We start from the raw sequence: 20404 nt of genomic DNA, 5'->3' as shown, positions 1-20404 counted from the left end.
GGGAGGAGCTCTGCTACTCCTCTGGGGAGACTTTCGTCAAACTCTGCCCGTCATCACAAAGTCTACACCGGCCGATGAGATCCATGGATGTTTAAAACATTCCTTCTTGAGGAGACATGTGTGAAAGGTAACTTTAAAGAAAAACATGAGAGTACACTTTGGGGATGCGAGTGCTCATTTTTTTCAAATTACTGGAGATCGGAGAAGGTACATTATCAGTTGTGTCTTCTGGCAAGATAAAATTGCCATCAGATTTTTGTAATCTGGTGTTGTACATCACAGAGCTATTAGATGCAGTCTATCTGGCTATTTTTCAAAACTATCAAAATTTTAACAGGTTGCGCGAGAGGACCATTCTTGCTGCTAAAATTGAGGGAGTCCACGAAATAAACAATCAAATACTAGCCATGTTAGCAGTCGTAGTCACTGAATACAAGTTTATCGATACCATAATGGATGCTGATGTCGTCAATTTCCCACGAGAGTTCCTAAACTCACTTGATCCGGTTGGATTGCCACCGCTTCGTCTTTTACTTCAAACTTTGCAAAGGCACAAGGCTGTGTGTAATGATGATGCTGGGCAATGTAATTGAAGCAATTATCTTAACAGGAAAGGGAGAGGGTGAAACAGTTTACATCCCACGGATACCACTCATTTCGATGGATCTCCCATTTAACTTTAGAAGATTGCAATTTCCAGTGAGACTTGCTTTCTTGATCACGATCACAACTCACAGAGGCAGTCCATTAAGTACTGCGGAGTGGATTTAAGATCCCCATGTTTCTCCAATGGACAACTTTATGTTGCTTGCTCAAGGGTGGCTTCACCAAAGAATTTATTTATTCTTGTTCCTGGGAGGTGAAACTAAAAAAGTTGTCCATAATCAGGTTGATTGTTAAATTAATATTATAGTGAATTTGTAAAAGATTTTACTTTATAATTTGAATACTGTACTTATACGTTTAAATACGTGTAAATAATATTATTTACATTTTACACTATATTTAGAATGCATTTATTTTTCCTGTCTAACAGAAGATTTGGATAAAAATATCTTTGCCCAGGTATTTATTTATCCCAATCTTCTATTAGACAGGAAAATAATGAATTCTAAGTATAGTGTAAAATGTAACTAATTTTATTTTCAAATTATAAACTAGAATCTTTTACAAATTCACTATAATATTAATTTAACTCAAAACCTCATTATAAACAACATTTTTAGTTTCACCTCCAGGAGCAAGAACAAATAAATTCTTCGGTGAACCCACCCTTCAGCAAACAACATAAAGTTGTCCGTGGGAGAAAAATGGCGATCTTAAATCCACTTCGCAGTATTTAATAGACTTGGTCGGTCGGTCGGTCTTCTCTCTCTCACTCAAATGTCACCAATTAGCTTAGCGACTCTATGGATTCGACACTAATGTAGGTCATTTTTGACATTTCATTTTTCACACTCTCTCACGCCCCATGCCGATAGGTGATGAACTTGGGAGTTGAACGGAATTCGGAGTGTCACTGTTCATCTTAGAGACCCCAAAAACTATGGATTCCACTACACCCTAGTCCTGGTGCTGAGTGACTTCCACCTTTTCTCAGTGATGAAAAAATGGTTGGGAGGATGGTGCTTCCACACCAATGAGGAGGAGCGGACAGGCGGCACCTTTTTTTGCAGAGGGTATTGGAAAGTTGGTGCATTGCTATGATAAACGTCTGAATCTTCTTGATGATTACGTTGACAAGTAGATTTTACATGTACGTAATTTTTTTTTGTCAATAAAATCATTTTGCTATTCACTGTGGTTTCGATTTCATGCCCTATCGGAGGTTGAAACAAAAAAAATTGCCCTCATAGAAAACAGGTTCAGTTAACAGAGACATGGGGAGAAAGATAAATTACTACAGAGATAATATAAGAAGGCTACTTTGTTTTCAATCCAATTTCACCACAGATAAATAACATGGACTAGTATAACTGAGTAGTTCATTTTGGTGTTTGACACACATTATATATTGCAACCTCACAAAGCAAGGATCAGATATTGATTTTCTTGATCATCGAGGTTCAATAACCTCATCATAGCTGCTCATAGACACATAATTTCTTGCAGGAAAAGTCACACATATAAGAAACTTATAAAAACCAGGGAAATCTCTTTCCCATCATTTACACCACAAAAAATTGTGGAAACTATATATATAAAAATGGAAGTATGTTTGTATATACGTATGTATGTTTGTTAAGGCATAACTCTTGAACGCCTGGAGCATATTTCAACCAAACTTGGTACACATATGACTTACAATCTGGAAAAAAATACTGTGGGGGTAAGACACCCCTGGCACCCTTAGGGTGGGGGTGACATGTAAAAATAATCTAAAACGACTGATATTAGAGTGAAATCCATAGATTTCGGGGTCGCTAAGATGAATAGTAACACTCCGAATGCAGAATAATGAATTCTAAGTTTAAAATGTAACTAATTTTATTTTCAAATTATAAAGTAAAATATTTTACAAATTCACTATAATATGAATTTAACTCAATACCTGATGATAAACATTTGTAGTTCACCTCCAGGTGCAAGAAAATATAAATTCTTTGGTGAACTCACCCTTGAGCAAGCAACAAAGTTGTTCGTTGAAGAAACAAGGCGATCATAAATCCACTCCGTAGTACTTAATAGACTGGCCTTGTGACTTGTTGATCGTGATCGAGAAAGCAAGTCTCTTGTCTCTCTCTCTCACTCTCTATCAAATGTCACCAATTAACTTAAGAGACTCTGAAAACTATGGATTTGACACTAATGTAGGTCATTTTTGACATTTTGTTTTTCACATACTCTCACTCCCCATGCCGATAGGTGATGAACTTGGAGCTGAACGGAATTAGGAGTGTTACTGTTCATCTTAGCGACCCCAAAAACTATGGATTCCACTACACCCCAGTCCTGGTGCTGGTGATGAAAAAGTGGTTGGGAGGACTGCGCTTCCACACCAATGAGGAGGAGCTGTCTCAACCGACAGGCGGCATCTTTTTTTGCAGAGGGTATTGGAAAGCTGGTACATTGGTATGATAAATGTCTGAAACTTCTTGGTGATTACGTTGACAAGTAGATTATACGTGTATGTAACTTTTTTTGTCAATAAAACCATTTTGCTATTCACTGTGGTTTCGATTTCATGCCCTATCGGAGGTTGAAACAAAAATAGCCCTTGTAGAAAACAGGTCCAGTTAACAGAGACATGGGGAGAAATATAAATTACCACAGAGATAATATAAAAAGGCTACTTTGTTTTCAATCCACTTTCACCACAGATAAATAACATGGACTAGTATAACTGAGTAGTTCATTTTGGTGTTTGACACACATTATATGTTGCAACCTCACAAAGCAAGGATCAGATATTGATTTTCTTGATCATCGAGGTTCAATAACCTCATCATAGCTGCTCATAGACACATCATTTCTTGCAGGAAAAGTCACAAACATAATGAACTTATATAAACAGGGAAATCTCCTTCACATCATTTACACCACAAAAAATTGTGGAATCTATATAAATGGATTTATGTTTGTTCCGGCATAATTCTCCAACGCCTGGGGGTAAGACACCCCTGGCACCCCTAGGGTAGGGGAGGGAAGGGGGTTACATGTAAAAATAATAAAAAACGACCGATATTAGTGTGGTATCCATAGATTTCGAGGTCGCTACGATGAATAGTGACACTCCAAGTGCCATTCAACTACAAGTTCATCACCTATTGGCATGGGGGAGAGAAGGGGTGAAAAACAAAACGTCAAAAATGACATACATTACTGTCGAATCCATAGTTTTCTGAGTCGCTAAGCTAATTGGTGACATTCACGATGACATTTAATCCCAAATACCCCATTCCACACTATATTTGCCACTTCACATCACCAGGCATAAAATCCTTCCCGCAACATAAGCAAGGCAAGTGCTCGGGCGCAGGTGCTCAAGATATGTAAATTAATCGTATGGAATGAATGCACCATAACTCACGAGAAAGCTCTCGAGGCCCTTGACTTCACTATCAGAGATCTGAGAGGAAACGACAACCTGATGGGAGGAGCTCTGCTACTCCTCTGGGGAGACTTTCGTCAAACTCTGCCCGTCATCACAAAGTCTACACCGGCCGATGAGATCCATGGATGTTTAAAACATTCCTTCTTGAGGAGACATGTGTGAAAGGTAACTTTAAAGAAAAACATGAGAGTACACTTTGGGGATGCGAGTGCTCATTTTTTTCAAATTACTGGAGATCGGAGAAGGTACATTATCAGTTGTGTCTTCTGGCAAGATAAAATTGCCATCAGATTTTTGTAATCTGGTGTTGTACATCACAGAGCTATTAGATGCAGTCTATCTGGCTATTTTTCAAAACTATCAAAATTTTAACAGGTTGCGCGAGAGGACCATTCTTGCTGCTAAAATTGAGGGAGTCCACGAAATAAACAATCAAATACTAGCCATGTTAGCAGTCGTAGTCACTGAATACAAGTTTATCGATACCATAATGGATGCTGATGTCGTCAATTTCCCACGAGAGTTCCTAAACTCACTTGATCCGGTTGGATTGCCACCACTTCGTCTTTTACTTCAAACTTTGCAAAGGCACAAGGCTGTGTGTAATGATGATGCTGGGCAATGTAATTGAAGCAATTATCTTAACAGGAAAGGGAGAGGGTGAAACAGTTTACATCCCACGGATACCACTCATTTCGATGGATCTCCCATTTAACTTTAGAAGATTGCAATTTCCAGTGAGACTTGCTTTCTTGATCACGATCACAACTCACAGAGGCAGTCCATTAAGTACTGCGGAGTGGATTTAAGATCCCCATGTTTCTCCAATGGACAACTTTATGTTGCTTGCTCAAGGGTGGCTTCACCAAAGAATTTATTTATTCTTGTTCCTGGGAGGTGAAACTAAAAAAGTTGTCCATAATCAGGTTGAGAGTTAAATTAATATTATAGTGAATTTGTAAAAGATTTTACTTTATAATTTGAATACTGTACTTATACGTTTAAATACGTGTAAATAATATTATTTACATTTTACACTATATTTAGAATGCATTTATTTTTCCTGTCTAACAGAAGATTTGGATAAAAATATCTTTGCCCAGGTATTTATTTATCCCAATCTTCTATTAGACAGGAAAATAATGAATTCTAAGTATAGTGTAAAAATGTAGCTAATTTTTAATTTCAAATTATAAACTAGAATCTTTTACAAATTCACTATAATATTAATTTAACTCAAAACCTCATTATAAACAACATTTTTAGTTTCACCTCCAGGAGCAAGAACAAATAAATTCTTCGGTGAACCCACCCTTCAGCAAACAACATAAAGTTGTCCGTGGGAGAAAAATGGCGATCTTAAATCCATTTCGCAGTACTTAATGGACTGCCTCTGTGAGTTGTGATCGTGATCAAGAAAGCAAGTCTCACTGGAAATTGCAATCTTCTAAAGTTAAATGGGAGATCCATCGAAATGAGTGGTATCCGTGGGATGTAAACTGTTTGCAGAGGGTATTGGAAAGCTGGTGCATTGCTATGATAAACGTCTGAATCTTCTTGATGATTACGTTGACAAGTAGATTTTACATGTACGTAATTTTTTTTTGTCAATAAAATCATTTTGCTATTCACTGTGGTTTCGATTTCATGCCCTATCCGAGGTTGAAACAAAAATAGCCCTTGTAGAAAACAGGTCCAGTTAACAGAGACATGGGGAGAAATATAAATTACCACAGAGATAATATAAAAAGGCTACTTTGTTTTCAATCCACTTTCACCACAGATAAATAACATGGACTAGTATAACTGAGTAGTTCATTTTGGTGTTTGACACACATTATATATTGCAACCTCACAAAGCAAGGATCAGATATTGATTTTCTTGATCATCGAGGTTCAATAACCTCATCATAGCTGCTCATAGACACATCATTTCTTGCAGGAAAAGTCACACATATAAGAAACTTATAAAAACCGGGGAAATCTGTTTCCCATCATTTACACCACAAAAAATTGTGGAAACTATATATATAAAAATGGAAGTAAGTTTGTTCCGGCATAACTCTTGAACACCTGGAGGAATTTCAACCAAACTTGGTACACATATGACTTACAATCTGGAAAAAAATACTGGGGGGGTAAGACACCCCTGGCACCCTTAGGGTGGGGGCGACATGTAAAAATAATCTAAAACGACTGATATTAGATTGAAATCCATAGATTTCGGGGTCGCTAAGATGAATAGTGACACTCTGAATGCAGAATAATGAATTCTAAGTAAAGTTTAAAATGTAACTAATTTTATTTTCAAATTATAAAGTAAAATATTTTACAAATTCACTATAATATTAATTTAACTCAATACCTGATGATAAACAACGTTTGTAGTTTCACCTCCAGGAGAAAGAATATATAAATTCTTTGGTGAACCCACCCTTGAGCAAGCAACATAAAGTTGTTCGTGGGAGAAACATGGCAATCATAAATCCACTCCGCAGTATTTAATAGACTCGGTCTGTCGATCGAATTAATAGACTGGCCTTAGGCACAAGGCTGTGTGTAATGATGATGCTGGGCAATGTAATTAAAGCAATTATCTTAACACGAAAGGGAGAGGGGTGAAACAGTTTACATCCCACGGATACCACTCATTTCGACGGATCTCCCATTTAACTTTAGAAGATTGCAATTTCCAGTGAGACTTGCTTTCTTGATCACAATCACAACTCACAGGGGCAGTCTATTAAGTACTGCGAAGTGGATTTAAGATTGCCATGATTCTCCCAAGGACAGCTTTATGTTGCTTGCTCAAGGGTGGGTTCATCAAAGAATTTATTTATTCTTGCTCCTGGATGTGAAACTAAAAATATTGTTTATAATCAGGTTGAGAGATAAATTATTATTATAGTCAATTTGTAAAAGATTTTACTTTTTAATTTGAATACTGTACTTACACTTTTAAATACCTGTAAATAAAATTAGTTACATTTTACACTATATTTAAAATTGATTTATTTTCCTGTCTAATAGAAGATTGGATAAATAAACTGCATTTTTCCCCCAAAGTCGAAGAGTTCCATGCGTGTTTAAAACATTCATTCTTGAGGAGACATGTGCAAAAGGTAACTTTAAAGCTGGGCAATGTAATTGAAGCGATTATCTTAATGGGTAAAGGTAAAAGGTAAAGTGTTCCCCTGTGCATAACACCATGCCATGAAGGCGTATAGGGGGTGTGGGGGTAACGCCCCACACTTTCTTGATCCGGTCGTGAGTGGGGGTGATGTGATCATCATCACGCCCCTGACCGACTTTACCCCCCAGGGTTTCCCCCAGGTACCCATGTTATTCGAAGCTGGGTGGGCGCCGGGGCCGCTTCCACCGTTAGAAAAGTTCCCGGATTTGAACCGGCCGGGGATCGAACCCGGGACCTTGAGCATTGTAGTCAAACGCGTTACCGACTGAGCCACCGCGGCCACTATTATCTTAACTGGAGAGGGTGAAAAAGTTTTCATCCCATGGATACCACTCATTCCAATGGATCTCCCTTTTAACTTTAGAAGATTGCAATTTCCAGTGAGACGACTTTCTTGATCATAATCAACAACTCACAGGGGTAGTCTCTTAAGTACTGCAGAGTGGATTTAAGATCGCCATGTTTCTCCGGCGGACAACTTATGTTGCTTGCTCAAGGGTGGGTTCAATAAAGAATTTATTTATTCTTGCTCCTGGAGGTGAAACTGAAAATGTTTATAATCAGGTTTTTGGTTTTTAGTTAAATAAATATTATAGTGAATTTTTAAAAGATCTGGAAAAAGCACTATTTTCAGGCCCATCCGGAAAAGGTTAAAAAACACAAAAATTCTGCTCCTTCCATTTTCATAGGTCGGTATTTTCTTAAACACGTTTATAAAAATATGCAATATGGGGAAAATGGCACCTTTTTTTCAGGTATATAAGTACTAACCAAAAAAGAAGTTCCCTTGATGTGTTTGTATTTGTATTTTGTTATTTAGTGTTAACAGTTGGGCTGAATAGTTCGTAGGCTAACATAGTAAAAAATATTTTTTTGACAAAAATCGATTTTATTATTCAATATACAGTCAACTCTCGATTCAACGACCTTTCACAGTTCCCGGGAAAAGGGTCGTTATTTCGAAGGGGTCGTTATTGGAATTTGCCCCAATTTTCTGCTTAAACGGAGCTCAAACTGACACAAAGATGCATAGGAGATGGTAACACCATTTATCCTGGTAGTTATACAACCTGTTATGCACAGGACGTGTGTTGTGAGAAGGAAAATAGAACATGAAAACGTTTTCACAAAAAATAATGTTACTTTCTTTCAATTGTGCACAGTCGTTGCTTTTCCAGGAAATTCTTACAATTATAGTTCATGAGAAAGCTGTTTGCACCGAGACCTATGGAAAGGAAAACAATCTCTCGCTTATTGCAAGCGAAACTCGAAGAATCTTGACACCAGTTACACTGGCGCCAGCAAAAGTCGGGAGATAATCGGGCAGAATGAATGTTGGATTTTATACGTGTCTAGTGGAGCATTGTCTGTTACAAGATTAACTGGTAAGATTAGATCTCTCGGGAGAAACAACACAACCTTTCTAGGCACCAGGCAAAAAAAAAAAAAAAGGCAGGGCTGTAATTTTCGTTCTGGTTCGGCTGTGTAAAATACATCGCAAAAAAAAAAAAAAAAACACGTTTTCTTTGCTTCAACCAACTCCATTCACCCTCCCCCCTTCCCCATTCAAGGGAGCAGTCCAAACTCCTTCTTTGACTTGCATTGTAATCCAGTGTGAAAAAGGAAACGCGCAACTTGCGATTTGTCTTCACCCAATGCGTATTCTAGGACACATCCTCCCAGTCGAAAGTCATTTAGGTTTGGAATTGAATTTCACTTTAAACTGTATATTTAGTACCGATTAGCCCATCAGCATAAAATGAACTGAAAACAAGCTTTATGAAACTGCGCACTTTTACATGTCAAAATGGTAGATCGTTATTTACTCTCATGTTGTTAATCGATGATTTAATGTTGGATTTAGGAGTATTCCCGATGTCAAACACCCACTCCTCCAAAAGTTTTCCCCTTGAATAATGTCTTTCTAATCGATCTCAGCGACCATTCCTACATTGAGCACTTTTTTTTTCTTCACATGAATGGTTCTGAAGAAAAGCGGATGTGAATTAAATTTACAGTTTTGCTTATCAGAAGGCGCAGAACATGAAGTTGTTTTAACTCTTGTTTTCCTTTCTGGAGATCGAATTTCGTTATCCTCAAATCAAAACAATAACATTTTTCTTCGTGCTGGATGAGTCATTGCTGTTAAGCAAGCAAGAGCTTTGCGGATGCTAGACAAAACACTGGTGCCAGCTGCATCGTAAAAACAAGGAGACCCGCTGGAAGTTCGAGCAACAGGTGGCGGAAGAGAAAAGTCCCAGCATCTTAAAGATAACGCAACTGTCGCAACTGTCGAAGACAGAACTTTTAACAGTAGTGTAAAGAAGAAAGAAATGTCCCTTGCTTTACGTTTTACCATGCAACAGACAATAATACGGGTAATATTTCCTATGCAGACAACAGCATAAAAAAAGACCTGAATTCTGCAATTATCAACATTGCCGTGCACACCAGTGGCGGAAAATAAGCTGGGAAAAGGGGGGAGGGTTAATTTTTTTATTCTGTTTTTGTTCGTTTTCAAGAATATATCCAGAACTGGTTGCCCCATTTTAGACGTTAAAGGAAGAGGGGTGGGTCCACTTCCACCCTCGCCTGCAATCAGCCCGTGTGCGCACACGAGCAAGAAAATCGTCCCTCCCCCCTTTGCTGACAGGAAAAAGGGGAGAAGTCAGTCAGCCAACGGAACACTTTTTTGGCAGATAGCAGATATTACGACACAATTAGGAAAACGTATGAAGTGGGGAAACGGGAGTTATGATGCACGTAAGATCGAAGTAAACTTTTGTGGAAACCTGGATGACAACGCATTAAGCGGGTTGACGATCTTTAGTTCGCCTATGTGGCTTTGATTATCTCTAACAGTTTCGCTTTTTTATGAAGTGTTGCAGGGAACAAAGAACACGTTTTGAATGAAAGCGGTTACCGGAAGTTGTCGGCTACAAGGCCGAAAGTTGCTCACTCACGGGAACCTGCTGAACTCTAGGTCAGAGCTGGACAGATTGGCCAGACTTCCAGGCGCCACGCATCTGTATTTTCGAAACATTCCTGCGATCTTATCTCTCAAGGTGGTGTATTTATCGATAAAAGAGCTTGACCTGCCATACACATTGGCAAAGACTGCAAGTCCAGCAGTCATTTCGGCCTGCTCCCCCCCTCCTCACCTGCGAGTTTTCAGCAGCTCTTAGGACAAGGAAACAAGTCAAGGTCGATTTAAAATAACATCCAAGCACATTCGATCTTCTCTTCTCGCGTATCCAAGAGAAAGCATGGCAAAACAAGACTGGCACGTTGGGTAGCGGCCGTCGGGTGCGGGGTAACATTGGTGCGCTTGAGGGAGGGGGGGGGGGGGGCAGAGGTCAAGTGCTATTGGATATCACTCAAGCATGGTGTGGTGGTGTCTATTTTTAGTTCAGACCCAATTGTGAGCAGTAGAGCGCTCGTGAAGGGAATGATTGGGAAAAAAAAAAATGCATTTTTCGGCCGATTTCCTTCAATTTTTCAACTTTTTTTCCAAAATTTTCAACTTTTTTCTAAATTTTTCACGGTTCCCGGGAAAAGGGTCGTTACTTCGAGGGGGTCGTTATACCCGGGGTAGTAGAATCGAGAGTTGACTGTAGTTGCCTTTGAGGGCGATGCAACGATTATAGCGGTCATGCAATTTTTCGATGCCATTTTTATAGTACGATTTCTCTTTAGCCTCAAAATAGGCCTCAGTTTCGGCGATTACCTCTTCATCAGGGCTAAATTTCTTTGGCGTGTCACACATTGTCTTGATGAAACAGCACTTTTTTCTTCTTCAAATGGGGCCGTTTTTTCGTGATTTCATCCTTTAAACGCTCCAACAACGCTATGTAATAATCGCTGTTGATGGTCTGGCCCTTTTTGAGGTAATCGATGAATATAATACCATGCGCATCCCAGAATACTGATGCCATAACCTTGCCAGCCGACTGCTGCATCTTTCCATGCTTTGGATTCGGTTCATCACGTGCAGTCCACTCGGCTGACTGTCGATTGGACTCTGGAGTGTAGTTATGGAGCCATGTTTCATCCATTGTAATATATCGACGGAAAAATTCGTGTTTATTACGGTTGAATATCGCTAAACATTGCTCCGAATCATCAAAACGTTGTTGCTTTTGATCGACTGTGAGCACGCGCGGCACCCATTTTGCACACAGCTTTCGCATGTTCAAATATTCATGTACAATATGTCCAACACGTTCCTTTGATATTTTTAAAGTATCAGCTATCTCCATCAACTTCACTTTACGATCATTTAAAATTATTTTGTGGACTTTTTTGATGTTTTCGTTGGTAACAGCCTCTTTGGGGCGTCCACTGCGTGCATCGTCTTCGATGCTCATTTCGCCTCGTTTAAATTTAGCAAACCACTTCTCAACGGTTGATTTTCCTGGTGCAGAGTCCGAATAATGTTTATCAAGCCAAGCCTTGGCTTCAACAGTATTTTTTTTTGCCAAAAAGCAATGCTTTATTAACACACGAAATTCTTTTTTATCCATTTTTTCACAATATCAAAAGCTGCTTCACTCACAATGCTATATCTCACGAACTAATTATCCGGCAGCTGTGAAATTTATACACGTATCTTTTGAAGGTTAGTACTAAGTAAAAATCACATGGATTTAATTCTAGTAACGCCATCTATGAGTCAGCCTATGAACTTTTCAGCCCAACTGTTACTTTTCTGCCACTTCCTGCTAATCATGACAATGATGGTGAGTGATGATTTTATGATATAATTGATGAAGCGACTTTCACAAACATCACACACACCCAGGTCAGGACTCAAACCTGGGAACTTCGGTGGCAAGTTCCGCATAATTACATATATTAAAATTGTCATTTGTTAGGATATATAATAATCTTCATAACTTTTCCTGTAAGTCAAGTCACATCCTCCAACACACACACACACACACACACACACACACAAAGGATTACTTACTCTGTCACTTGATGAGAACTTTGAATATCTTGGATCATCTTTAATCATCTTCCTTATTTCCTTCCAACCACTTGTCAAAGAAAGATCCGGTGTCTCATCTAACAGCTCCCTGAAACATTAACATTGTGTATACTTCCAGAATATGTGCACAAGTGATTACGGTGAATAAGTAAATTACAGATTTTTTAAGAAGATATTCAAATGGAACTTTTTAACAAATACTTTTCCCTTAACACTAGTGGAATTCAAACAAGAAAGTTAAGCAGTAGTTCCAATATCATATTTACTCAGGCAAGCTACAAACTTGGATTTTGATGGAAGGAAATTGGAAAAAAAAAGTTTGTTCCATTCTTTTTAGTCGGTGCAATGACTTGTACTTGTGGAGCAGAAGTTTTCTCATGAGTACGTTTCACAACCACCAATTTCACCGTAGCATCACATAGCATTTCCAAAGGTTGATCTGCCTTCCAGATTTGATTGAAATTATGAATATTTTTTCCACAGCTTGCCCCAGTTGAAAATGTCAGATTTTATCTTTGCAAACACATCAGGAAGTAGCAAATGAAGTAGTCTTTTTATTATTCTTGTAACTTTATTGATCCTGTTAATTGCCAATGCAAGTGCCTTCAATTAGCACATTCCAGCAGGAAACGCAAACCAGAATGGTCTTTTAATTAAGTGAACATCACATGTCACCTATACCACGTACCTGAACTTTTCCTTCTTTTTCTTAGACAGCTGTTCTATATGTTGGGTGAACAATTTCTCCTTCTCTTCTCTATCCAGTAGCTCTGCTAGTTCCCATCTATGGTCCTTCCTCAATTGACGTTTTACCTCTCTCCAACCCAATTCTGAATTACGGACCTACAAGTGAGGGAAAATATGAATAAACCTCTTGACCAAAATAAATCCTCTTAAACCGTATGCATACCTTCAACTGATTAGCTAAACAGTCTAAACAATGTTCATATTCATACATATTTAATACATATGAAACTGATAATTCTAATTGTTAAACTAAGATGTAAAGAAAAAAAAGAAAGTAAAATTTTTGCATACCTTTCAGACCACATTTCAGGTTCATAAAATATAATTTAACTATTATAATGGTAAAAAACGTATATGAATTACCTAAAAAGAAACACCGTAATAGGTATGTCAATGCTTTATATATATTTCATCACATATTTATTTATTAAACAAATAATGCCACAGAACATTGTTCCATTGAGGCACACACACATTTTGTGCATAACAATTTTTTTTTACTAATTGTCAACTTACTAAATCTGCAAGTAGTGCATTAAAATGTTGCACAGCTTCGTCATGCTTGTGTTGCTCCCTTTCCTTGTCCCTGTCACGCAGATGAGTAGCAAGAGTCCTCTGGACTTCCTTCTCTCTCTCACGAAGACTAGCTTCAACACGGGCTTGCTTCTCCTTTTCTTTCGCTTCTTTCTCACGTTCTTCATCAGTGTTTTCATCCTGGTGGAGAAACAGTAAACAGATTTTGAGCTAATATGAATAAAAATTGTAAATCAGATTTGATTCATGTATGTAAACAATGCAATCAATTGCAATTTCTTCCATTTAAGTATGGATGCAAATGATTGTAACAGCAGATACATGTATAATAATTCTAATTATTAAATTTGTATGTTTCTAATTGTTAAATTTGTTAATGTGCTATTTTACTTTTTTTAAAAAAAATACGCATTTCATCACACGCAATGAACAATTAGGAGATTTATAACATGATTCTTCACAACATGTTTACATTTAGACACAAAGTGCATACTGAATTGGTGAAAAAATGTTATAAATTCTACATTAGTAGAAGCATTATGCTTGCTGGATCTGCCGGAAGATATTGCAGTCTCACCAACAAGTTCCTGGTTGTCCCGATTGATGGCTGAGGAAGATGATTTTTTTTTTGTTTGACTGTTATACCATTTTAAATTAAAACTTCCACATAAATTGTCGATGAGATTATTTGCATTTTTAATCATGTGTACACCTTCCTTAAAATCCCGTTCTATTTCTATTTTAGCATGCGGCAAAAAGGAAACGCAATCCTGTGGTAATTGGTGGTTGGTTCCTGGGTCATGTTTGGTCAACCCGAAAGAACTTCCTTTCCTGCATATGTATCCTACGTGGTCAGAGAATCTGACCTTGATAGGTCTTTTGCATTCGCCTATGTATTTCCTGTTGCATTCACATTTAATACTGTAGATGCCGGAGTTCATTAAAGGATCTTTCTCAAAAGTTCTGAAGCTTGCTAAACTTTGACCTATGAAGCATAAAAACCAGAGATTTGAATACGGGACCCCTGGCACCGTAGCATACTTTGTTAACCACTCCATCACAGAGGTTGGAGCAAAACCCACTGCAGTTAGCTGATTACATACAACCTTAGTGACAATGAAGTTCGACCAGTCACAAATATAGGAGTGCGTTGTGAAAGAAGGAGAACACATGCATATGCTGAACATATTTTATTCAGCAGGGTACATGGAACAAAGGAAAACATAAATTTCCGCTGCAACGCAGTAATGTATGGTATCCACACAAAATAAAACATTTTCGTCCATCTACACGTGACATTGAAGCTCGACCACTGTTAGAGGGGATCCTGTTTACCATGGTGTGACGCCACCCCGTCGGCCAATAACTGTGGCAATGCGTCGGGGCATGCTGCGGACGAGTCGTTCAAGGTATTCCACATCGATGCGGTGTCATTCCTCCTGCAGGCAGGTGATAAGAGCAGCCACTGTCGTGGGTCCCCTCTGTTGCACACCTCGCTTAAGAACACGCCACACATTCTCAATGGGCGAGAGGTTGGGACTCGATGGTGGCCATGGCAGAGTTCGCACGTGATGGCGAGTCAACCATTCTCTTGTCAGCTGCGCTGTATGAGGCCTGGCATTGTCGTGTTGAAAGATGAGATGCCGCCTGAGGAACAGGTGCCTTCGCACTGTGGGAAGATGCCGCTCCAGTATGCGTGTATAGGCGTGTGCATTCACAATGACCTCACAGACGTGTAGTGGGCCAACCCCAGATGCCATCATGCATCCCCATACCATCACTGACGCAGGTTTCTGTACCCGACGTTCATAACATTTTGCTTCATTCTGTTCCTCCTTCCGACAAATGACTGTTTTCCGTATTTTCCCGTACACAACATTGAAAATGGATTCGTCCGTCCACAAAACCCTGTTCCACTGCCGAAATGTCCATCCCCGGTACATTCGTGCCCACCGTAGTCGATTGCCTTTGTTCAACATGGAAAGGAAGGGTTTACGTTTTGCCTTGTACACTCGGTAACCGCATCGCTGTAGGTAACGGCGAATGGTTCTGGTTGACACTTCAATGTGAAAGCGTTCTCGAGTCCACATTCATAATTCGGCCACAGAAACATTATTGTTGGTCTGGATATAGAGCCAAAATATCAGTAGGTCACGCACGCTCAGCAGGCGTTTCAGACCGGGGGCCTTACCTGGCTCTGTAGTACCCGTATTTTGGTGGTGTTTGATGATGCAGTGGACGGTTGACTTGGGTAAGTTCAATTGGCACCCTATTTCCCGTTCACTGAGTCCATCCCATTGCAACTCCACCACTATTCTCCTCACGGTGTTGTCAATAGGTTTGCCCCTGGCCATGGTGATGATGCACTGCGGTTCCTCGGTGCACAGCATGCGCTTATATACGGCGGACTCCCTTATCGTGTCCGTGACGTCATGCTTCCATCGAATGTGCCACTATCTGGAATTTTCCATATGGGTCTGGTGCCTGGTCGAAGTTCAATGTCACGCGTATAGTTCCCCATTTTCGTTCTTTACGTGACCTTGGGTGCAACATGCTGGGATCACGATTCTTGCCTGCTCACACGCCTCCTCTTACACACATGCGTCACTTCTGTGGGTCACCCATTAAACCGCCTATGCCTCTGTGCATTTAATCACGTATTCCTTTCTGGTCGAACTTCATTGTCACCAAGGTTGTATATTATGTAAGAAAGTTAATATACCTTAGGGAATGTTTGTCATTTTATATCGGATTGGTGAAATATCGGTTATCAGCACAAATTTCATATTGGTCTATCCCTACGATATAATCAGCAACTTACCTCACTGCCTTCTTCCTCCTCCTCCTGCCCTCGTGACCGTTCACGCTCTCTCTCCCTTTCACGCTCACGTTCTCTTTCCTTCTCCCTTTCTCTCTTGTCTCTCTCCCTGCTTCTATCTCTTTCTCTGTCCCGGTCTCTATCTTTCTCTCTTTTCCTTTCTTCCTTCAGCATCTTGATATAATCGCGGAACCAATCCTCTCTAGCAGAACTGGATTCAACGGCCTTGTATCGGGGATCTGAATCAACCCTCTTCTTGACTTCACTCCAACGGGAGCGTCGGTCAATGTCGCCTAGTTCTCGCAGCATCAGGAAGAAGTCGCGTTTTACCTGCAAACATTAAACACTGATGACTGCATGTCTTTTGAACTGAGAAATATGTACATGTTGAAATGGAAGGAAAATAATATTAAACAATCTCAATATTAAATAAATCACGCCTCCAGTCCTACATGTAAGTAGAAAAAATCACATTAGCCCGGGTATGCCTGAAAGAGTTGCAGTGGTTAGAACAATTTAAGACAAAAGTTCAAGTACTGATGCTTCTTTTATATTGATGTTCAAAATTAATGTTAAATTCAGTTTATTTCAGCAAATAAAAAAAATGCCAACATGGCGTGAAATCTTTCTATATTCACAAAGTCAATGAATTGGCAAGTAAATTAACTGAGTCTCGTATTTATGCACTTTGTGTCTAAATATCTGTATTATCATTGAAAAGCTAAAGTTTATTTAATAAGAAATGCTACTGATAAGTTCATAATATATACTAAATAAAATTCCATACTAGAGATGTGCAAGTAACTATCACGCAGCATCTAAAAATCTTTCTTTTAGCATGCTTCAACTTTTGTTTGCTGCAAAAATTCACACAATATTCTAATTAGATATTTGCTATTTTGATATATCTGATCTCTACTCATTATATATTGTACTATAACTATATTCAAGACGATCTGTTCCAAAGATGCTGTAAAGAAGTGGTTTTCAAACACTCATAATCATACACCGCTAGAATATATATGAATATAAAAGTCTGAATTATTATACAAATATATATAAATATTAAAGTGAATGCCAGTATCTGTAGGTTCAGATTTTGTTACTTTCCTGTCAATAACAATAACAATGGAAATCATGTTCCAAGTGACATATTAACAAGACACTATTGATGTGTAGCTAGGAATACACGTTAACTCGGTTGAATTTTTTATCAGACTGCAGCAGTCCGTGTTTACGGGTCTCACTATAGAAAGGTGAGGAGGCAAAACAGAGGGTACAAATTTCTACGAATCTTGAAGATACATATTAATGTATACAAACATACATACAATGGAGGAAGCTGGCTTTAGGTTTAAAAACCATACTTCATTCAAAAGAATGAAATATTTTGTCAATGGGTTAAAAATGTAATTGAGATGGAAAAGATTAATTGGTACTCTTATCAGCATTAGCTGATATACCCATAAATAGCCTGTAGCTTAGTGCAAAGCTCTGCCAATTCTAGTCATGCAGTTCCTTTTTCTAAAGCAAAGACCAGACCATTGCAGTCAACTGGTTAACTTACATCAATTAAAGAACTGAATGAATTATTTGCAGTTTTATTGGCAACAGTAAAAAACTCATGTTGTTCTATCCCCAATAAATTGATTTCAATCTTAGGAATAATCTGTGGCAGATAGGAAATAAGTTCTCCACCGTGCACGTGCAGTTGAAGGTGTTATGCTTAAGGCCACGGGATGAGTGCATTTTCAAGTATCCTCGGGAAAACATAACTTCTCTCCTCAGATATTGGCATGTGTATGGGACCGGTGGCCACCCACTGTGAGAAAATTGGGGAACTACAAATAAGTAGATTGGAAAAAAAAGAATACAAAACCTGTAAATTCCAGTAGGTATTTACTAGACGAATACAAACGAACTTATGTGAAAGGATACTACTTTTCAACATGGTCTCCTCCCCGGTTCATGCCTTTATACCAGCGCTTCACGCAGTTCACGATGCCTGTCTTATAGAACTCGGGATCCTGTTGTCGGATCCCAACTCTACTTCCTGGTGGACATCATCCAAGTGAAAGCGGCATCATTGCTGCGCCTATGAACAAGAGATTTGGAAAAAGAGGCCCGGACTTTTCACCACAGGAGTTGTTCTGCTTCATGACATCCTGGGTTGGGCTCCGACAACAAGACCCCGAGTTCTACCAGACAGGCATCACAAACCTCGTAAAGTGCAGGGATATAGGCCTGAACCAGGGATTCGTCTAATAAATACCTACCGGAATTTACAGGCTTTGCATGATTTTTTTCTGATCATCCCTCGCAGATATAAAATTAAAAAATATATGTATATCGCTTACTCAATTGGAGGTAAAAAGCTTTAGGTGAGTGATACTGCTTCTATTTTGTAACTTGGAGCTTCAGTGGAGATTAAAGTGAAACTAACGAATCAGGCAAGGAATCGATGGATGAGATCATACATCATTGTATATGCAACTGGTGTTGCAGGGGAAAAAATTACAAAAAGCACAGGGGCAGTTGGGGAAAATGTAGGTTTTTAACAAGTAATTTTATTTCTAATTGAATTGCTTTTGTCCTTCTATAGGTTAACTATGATGATGAGGATGAATGACAAACTGATGAAGGATAGGATAGGGCAAACACAATGACAACCTGGAACCTCTGGATTTGTGGCACATTAAGCTAACCACTCCATTGAAGAGACTGGCATCAATATTTTTAAGTATCTGTAATATCATTTAACTATTAACTAACATTTAATTGGTAAACAGATCAGTGTACTAGTAAAAATTGTTAAAATATTTATAAAAATCAATGAAGATAAGAAGTGAGTTTTTTGTGTGTTTGCAAAATTAAAAACTCTTCAAAATTGGGGGAAAGTGAGGAAATATATTTCTCTGGTTACTACTTTCCAATGCGATTCTTCTGCTCTTCATGTTCATTTCAGGTATTTACCTTGTTGAACTATATAAGTTAACGTGTACATATAAAACAATTCCTGCATACATTAAAAGAAAACAATACATACATACTGAGCCCTTGAGACACAGGATAGTACTATTTCGTTCACTATCCAATATTCATCGAGTTACCACAACTTGCAACATCTCTCTGAACTATGATTTCATAGGTTGCCATAATGTCCGATTAGAAAACTGTCAACAGCTACTAAATGGTAAAATTTTGCAGCAGTAGAAAATACTGGAATTAGTTAATTTTCTAATATTTGTATTATTATAAAAGGTGTGAAAATAAATATTTTTTTAATGCTATCACTTCATTCCACAAAATATTAATTTTAAGAATATATTCAATATTTCCCATCACTGAAAACATTTATATCCCCAGCCAAAATTATGTATGTTATATCCTCAACCAAACACAGAAATAGTACTATAGACAAATGTACAACATATACATACTTGACCATATAATAAGTCAACAAACAAAAGTTGAAGTCAATACTCTTATATGTTCTTTTATAAATGAAAACAAAATGCAGTATTCCTGCAATAATATGTTTTTGAAAAATTTTAAAAATTCATGTAACTTACACCCAACTTTACTATGCACTTATATTTTTCCCCTAGTGATTGGAAAGCCACACAAGATATTTTAGTGATGTATGTTTCAAAATCAATACCCTCACAATATGTCATGGCATTTCATTCATTTAGTCTTAACACCCACTGAAGGGCATCTTCCATTTTCAAAATATGGACCTAATTAAAAAGGCAAGGGAAGTAACTTTCTTGCAAGGATCAGGCAAATATGAAAAAAAGTTACACTTCTCTTTGTATAAGATTCACCAGATCAAAAATCTAAATTTTGAATGTTATAGTGTATATTTTTTCCCCCCAAAATGTACTTGCACACCCCTAAATAATACATGAATTGGCCTACAGACCAACAATACTTTGTGAATTCAAAAACTTCTCACAAAAGTTTACTCCAAAATTCACAGCATGCACATGTACAAATGGTAAATATATATTGGCCAACACTTCTGAACATGAAGCACATACATAACTTTTGACATATAAAGTTAGA

At 38.3% G+C, this 20404-nt stretch overlaps 1 protein-coding gene across 3 annotated transcripts in view; it reads right to left on the bottom strand.

The window, feature by feature from the left end:
• The window catches only part of LOC145998946 (transcription elongation regulator 1-like), a 137061-nt gene that overhangs the window by 8525 nt on the left and 108132 nt on the right, over nucleotides 1-20404 (bottom strand). For all 3 annotated transcript variants that reach the window (XM_083135765.1, XM_083135775.1, XM_083135784.1), the window contains 4 exons: nucleotides 16340-16666; nucleotides 13501-13698; nucleotides 12926-13080; nucleotides 12217-12325 (listed from right to left, as the gene is read on the bottom strand). In XM_083135765.1, coding sequence (XP_082991891.1) covers nucleotides 12217-12325; nucleotides 12926-13080; nucleotides 13501-13698; nucleotides 16340-16666 — 789 coding nt within the window. The remainder of the gene's footprint in view (nucleotides 1-12216; nucleotides 12326-12925; nucleotides 13081-13500; nucleotides 13699-16339; nucleotides 16667-20404) is intronic.

Source organism: Lepisma saccharinum, chromosome 1, assembly GCF_977018435.1.
Source record: "Lepisma saccharinum chromosome 1, izLepSacc3.1, whole genome shotgun sequence".
In the NCBI taxonomy this organism is placed as follows: Eukaryota; Metazoa; Arthropoda; class Insecta; order Zygentoma; family Lepismatidae; genus Lepisma; species Lepisma saccharinum.
Note: the sequence above shows the minus strand (reverse complement) of the source record. Positions and strands in the feature narration are given on the sequence as shown.